Raw genomic sequence first — 6,181 nt, 5'->3', positions numbered from 1 at the left:
TGCTTGACAAAGAAAGGTCTGTTCATTACAAACTAGACATTCAATAACAAAGAGAACCTTAGTCACCTTTCCAATAAAAATGAACACATTCTTAGATAGACCTGGGATTTATGACATTTTTTATGGATGCACAGCATGGGCATTTTGGGGTTGATCCCAGTAGTGATATGTATTCATGGTAAATAAGATTCCAATCTTAATTGACCTGCCTGGTAAAATAAAGGTTAAATTAAAGAAAGATTAAAACATAAAACAGCACAAATGTAAACTGCAGACTGAAGCTTCCATATTCATGGATGAAGAAGATGAGCACAAACATATGCTGGAAAAATGCAACAAATCTTATATGCATAACAATATACGTGCACTTGCTTACTTCATTACTATACAGAAAGCATGGCACAAGTCTAGAGAGCTACTGAGTCTGTATAGCTCTGTGCATTCAGTAAAAATGCTACATTTCAGATACTAAACAAGTGGTGCAGGTGACAATAGGCTACTTTCGAGTGTGACCTTGCCACTGTCATCATATCAGGCACAGTCTTCGCTTGGTGCTTGAAAAATGCGTTTTTCTCCGTCGATCCCAATGTTATTGTGCATCCACAAATTTTATTCATTGACAGCATGGTCATTTGAATTGAATGTAGTCATGTGGTCCTCTATCCTTCTGGTCTACTGCCATGAAATAAATAATACCATGTTCTCATCATTACTCAACAGTCTTGTAATTAGTTCTTTGTCCTGTAATTAAAGCCACCTTGTTATTCTCTGTTAGTGTTATGAATTTTGCATTCATTTAAAGGTACAAATGGACAAACAACTTTATATTCTCCAGTGACCTACACACCAGGTAAATTCTAGCAACCCAAAGCCTTTCTCTTCTTCATAACATTGCCGTCCATAAATACTCGGACAGTGACGCTATTTTTGTTGTGTTGACTCTGTACTCCAGTACATTGGATTTAAATGAAACACTGAATATGGGGTAAAATTGCAGCTTGTCAGCTTTTAAGCTGAGGCTGTTCACATCCATATCGGATGACGGGCTAGGAATTACAGCCCATTTTATACACAGTCTTTCCATTTTAAGGGAGAAAAAGTAATTGGACAATTGGCTGCTCAGGTGTTTCTCAGCCACTTGTGTCTTTGCATCATTCATTCATGCACGAGAGAAAACCATGAAGTGAATGTGGAAAGAAAAAAATGTGAATGAGAACTGCTGTAATTACCTGGCTGTGTGTAGACTATTGGACTATTATTGCCTCGGCCAGTCATTTCCTCCATCATCCCCAGGTACGGGGAGCACTTCCTGTCATTGATGTTACAAAAATGGAACTACCTGTAGAGTGGTGGAGTACTGCCGGTAGCAGTGAGAATAATCTCCTGAGTCTGTAGCTGCTTATAGCTGTACAGAAAGAACGTGTAGGTGGTAGGTAGGTTCCCCCCCCACCACATCTGCGATTGCAGTCTGAACACCCACCCCATACCCCACACCAATCCACGATCTAAATCACAACCGCATGGTTCCAAATCTTCATTAAACTTAAAAAAAAGTAAAATAAAACCCTTTATCGTTTATGACCGAGGTTCCCAGAATGCCTTTCAGCCAGTGTGGGTCCCTGAATCAAAAGCAGTTGAAACCCCATCGCTTAGGTTTCACGCTGACGGCCATGTGTAATATGAATCAAATAAATATCTTTGAACTGGAGTCATGTTGTGCAGTGTTTTGTTGATATGGCGTAGCAATAATTACTTTTTGTCCAGAGGGCTTGTTCAAATGTTATGGGTCTCATGAGGGACTTTAAGAAATCATTTATCATTTTATTTCATTATCAAAAGGTGAGTTTAAAGCTGTAGCATAGTATCAGAAACATGGATTCATTATTTGTTTCTTGCATCAATCGTTTCAATTTGAAAATTTTTTGACAAACATTCTTGTGTCACAAGCAGTTGCATTAATAGGTTATCTTCATCAGGGAAAACTTGTATCATGTTGTTTGAACAACTCCCGCAAGTTGTCAGCAACAAATAAATGAATGGTATGCATCGAGAAAGGTTGTGTTCTTTTTGGGGTACATTTGGTGTGAATTACTTTCCATTTGTCTTAAATCAAGCGTAGACCTGTTACTTAGCATTTTTCTGATCTGGAAACGTTGTAAAAACTGTTGCAGAGTTGAAGCTGACTCGCAGTTTGCTCATTCCCATGTGGTACGCTGAACAAAATAGGGTTGGGGAGCAGTGCTCCTTAGACCACAATGTCTGATGCATACTCTTAAAGACTGAAATTACAGTTCTCTGCCACTACAGTCCCCAAGTCATTCAGCCCTGTCGGTAAATTAAACTAAGAGTGCCGTTCACCCAGCAGGGGTGGAGAAAGGACTCCGGTTACAATTGTACTGGCTGGACTGTGGGCAGACATGGCGTACCTGCCATCACCATGGAAACCCTGGGATCTTTAAGCTTTGTATTTAACTGTTTCACTAACAATCTGCAACTGAAATGGCTTCCGTACACAACTCAGTGCTCACCAGAGCAAGTGGACTGAGATATTCTGCAAAAACTTTTATGATACACACACACGCAAACACATTCCTTAGATATTTACCCTCCTCACACCCTGTTTTGATGAACATGGCAAACAATATTTATTGTCAGGTAAAAAGGGCTTACACTGTACATCCCCATAAATAAACATTCAAATATAAATCACATACTGTACACACCATTGTTTTCTTTATGTTCCAGGAGGCCCTTTCCAACAGTGTAGGACTTTGAGTAGAAATTCTATTTACACTACTGAAGCTGAATTACTTGTAAAAATGTACAGTATTCTGTTCTACATTGTTTCTTTTTAATCTTACAGTTTTAATTTATCTCCAGTTTCTGATGAATTTGCGCAGAGTCTATACTGTACTGTAATTTGCTGGCTACGTGTCCTTATTTTGGGTGTCTTTCACTAGTCATATGTCTTCATCTATCCCAATTATACAGCTGGAATATTACTGGCAAAACTCCAGTGAAAGAGAAAAAAGGACATAACAGCACTGCACAGGGATTCAAACCCACAACCATCCGATGTGATCAAGTCCAGTGCTGTGACCAGCTACTCTGGGGCTACAGTACATGGATGTTTGATCAAGAACAGCAGCTGCTGTGGTGGAGTCTGGAGAACACAAGCGCATTCACACAACGGTCGAGCACTCACATTACCACCACAGACAGGCAAGCGTCCCTTGGCTAACGCAGCCTACACACTCACATTCACTCAGTGGGCAAGGAAATGTTGTCTTCACTGACACTCCTTAATCAGCATCAACCAAAGCAAAAATATTAAATTCCTGCCAACAGTTTTGTCATAATTTAAATTTTACACTCATAAATACAACACAGTATCCTGCAGCCTCTAAAAAGAATTTCATAATAAAATTATACTTGATTTATGCTTCCTTCCATTCTTGCGCCCTTCCTGGTTTCGTCTGTACTGACAAGGCATTTTGAAACTGTGGAGCTACCGTTACCCAGTGTTCACAATTTATGTCATACTTCATCCTAAATTAACAACGAAAAGCACTCATTTAAATTATATGTACAAAATGTCAAAATCCAGACTTTGCGCCCCCATTAGGAGTAAAAATAGTAGCTGCAATAGAAAATCACAGATATTCTTGAATTTTGTGGTGCTGTGGTACAGTCACTCTTACACACAAAAGAAATATTAAAAATAACCCAGAACAACTATTAATTTAAAAACCAGTGACTGACACCCATTCAAATATAAATATATAGATTTTTTTTTTTTTCATGGACATGAGAGCAGATCTAAAGCTGATCCCACTGACACTGATGTATTTTGCATGGAATAACACGTCAATAATAAATATACACGTAGGACCTGCACCAACAGCATGGCTTTTTCTGCTCCAGCACACAACTGGATACTTCCACATCCCTAAAATTATAGAGAGATACACGTAGACATAAAACAAACAAATTTCTCCTTTGGACTGCTACAAAAATCTCGGTGTACTGGGGGCAGTGGCAGTTTTAGGGCACAGCCTGCTTGACTGCAGTGTTGAGGGTGGGGGTGGAGGTGGTGCTCATGTGGGCGGGGGTCCATTAGTGTAGTGCAGCATTGGGTAGAAGGAGCGGGCGAAGTTGTTGGACAGCGCGCAGCTGTAGTCCTCCTCTGACAGCGGCACCAGACAGGCCAGCACCAGCAGCAGCAGGAGGAGCATGTGGAGGGGAACGGCCGCCCGCAGCACCCGGTAGAAGAAGGACCTGGGCGGGGACGAATCTCTCTTCTCATCCCTGGGAAGGAATGCAGAGAGACAGAGAGAAAGGTTAGTTGTTTGGGTGGCTTCACTTCAAAGGGTACCAAACCATGACACGGTTCTACAAGGTTTAGTGTTGCATAGCCCCTTTTTTTGCTCATCACTTCTGAGCATTGTTTCTGTTTCATGAGTACTATAAAATTATAAAATTATTCTGGTGTAAATACAGTCTCATTAAATTAATGAATTCCTGTCCTGTATTGATTTCCACCTAATATGTAAATAAAGCTAAATGGGGATTCGAGACTTTGTTCCAGTGAGTGACGTGCAACTGCGGGTAAGCGAGATTCAGAGATCAAGCAGATACCTTCTGTCTCCTGGCGATTTCACTCCAGGTGTTCTCTCTCCAGCCACCTCCTGCAGATGCAACACAGAGAATACCTGGACCAGTGCCTCAACAGTGTACCTAGTGCTAGACGGCTAAGCCATTGACAGTGCTGTTGCTGTCTTAAGCTAATTGACAACGATCCCAAAAATGGTTTCACTTAGCAGCCTGCTTCTGCGAAGCATTAGTGGACGCGTTACCTTAGAGACAGGGTGCTGGTTGCCGGATGCTCCCAGGCCACCGTAGTCCACTTCAGCGTCGGGACCAGAAAGAGAACCAGAGTCCTGCCAGCACAAATTATCACCTGTGAGCTTGACAACGCTGAGCCACTTAGCGCATATTTTACACTTGGCGGTTAAGGACACAAGCGCGCACGACGCGATGGCGGTGCACCCGCCGGGAGCACGTACCAGCCGCCCGTGCAGCGCCTGCAGGTCGTGGCCCACTTGGCGCAGCAGGAGACGCAGCTTGTTGCGGATGACGTGCACCTTCTCCTTGGCCTCCGTGCTGTCCTCGCCCTCCGCCTCCAGCAGCAGCCGGGAGGAGATGGCCTGCAGGGAGGACACCTCCTGCTGCCGTTCCAGCAGCTCCTTCTCCAGGCCCTGCCACAAGGGGGAGCAACGCGCCCGTCAGCACATTGAGCGTGCGCACGTCCACACGCCACCACAGCCGGTTGTGTGTCACCACAGTGCGAGAAATAGCTGTTTTGGTGAGCTCTGGCATGAAAGAACCAGGCTGCACAGTTGTGGCGGTAGATCCCAAATGCACGCCCCCCTCTGCTCACCCTGAGTGTGGCACTGTGCTCCCTCAGCACAGACGGCTCCACTGACGGGTCGTGGATGTTGACCACGAAGCGCCGGCTCTCAGCGTGGGCCAGCCACAGGAGCAGGGAATGGAGAGTTTCATGGAACTCCTACGGAGGCAAGAACCAAGTCAATACTGAGCACTTCATTCCTCTCCACCTTCTGCCCAGCTACGTGGAACATCAGCTATCACACACTCATTCGCTTATCATGTAAGGAGTGAATTCAGCCAAAGCACCAGGGATGCACATGCATTTAAGACCAGAAAATAACATGTACTGTATATGCACTTGGATTGATTGGTTGTGTTCACTACGTGCCTCACCTGGCATTTCATGAGACTGCTCTGCAGCTGTGACTCCCAGCTGTCTAAGGCCGTGCAGGCCTTCATCCAGCTCTGGTTCACGCTGCGCAGAGCTGTCTCCAGCTCTCGAGTCTCGGCACTGTCCCCCTGCTGGAAGTCCCGCCCACTCAGGTTGACTGAAATCATCACCGCCTTGTATTTTTCAAAGATCTTCTGCATATCCTGGAGAGCACAGAACACACATTAGTGGGGCTAACACAGGCCATCATTTTGCACTGTTGCACTAGGGTATGTCACGTGCTGGTGTACAACATTACATCCTTCCAACCCACAGCAAATGACAACATATAAAAACATAAGTGCATTTCAATAAGATAAGGGCAGCTCAGCTGTGTATACAACAGGGGAGAATGTTCAC

General features: G+C 44.0%; 1 protein-coding gene across 10 annotated transcripts in view; it reads right to left on the bottom strand.

Moving 5' to 3' along the window:
- Positions 1-2,620: 2,620 nt before the first annotated feature.
- The window catches only part of syne2b (spectrin repeat containing, nuclear envelope 2b), a 107,075-nt gene continuing 103,514 nt past the window's right edge, over positions 2,621-6,181 (bottom strand). For all 10 annotated transcript variants that reach the window (XM_064324086.1, XM_064324113.1, XM_064324132.1 and 7 more), the window contains 6 exons: positions 5,785-5,985; positions 5,441-5,569; positions 5,067-5,258; positions 4,857-4,940; positions 4,639-4,688; positions 2,621-4,308 (listed from right to left, as the gene is read on the bottom strand). In XM_064324086.1, the coding sequence (XP_064180156.1) occupies positions 4,098-4,308; positions 4,639-4,688; positions 4,857-4,940; positions 5,067-5,258; positions 5,441-5,569; positions 5,785-5,985 (867 nt within the window). In that variant the 3' untranslated portion in view covers positions 2,621-4,097. The remainder of the gene's footprint in view (positions 4,309-4,638; positions 4,689-4,856; positions 4,941-5,066; positions 5,259-5,440; positions 5,570-5,784; positions 5,986-6,181) is intronic.

This window comes from Anguilla rostrata, chromosome 1, assembly GCF_018555375.3.
Source record: "Anguilla rostrata isolate EN2019 chromosome 1, ASM1855537v3, whole genome shotgun sequence".
Lineage (NCBI taxonomy): Eukaryota > Metazoa > Chordata > Actinopteri > Anguilliformes > Anguillidae > Anguilla > Anguilla rostrata.
The sequence above is the reverse complement of the archived record's forward strand: the minus strand, read 5'-3'. Positions and strand labels throughout refer to the sequence as shown.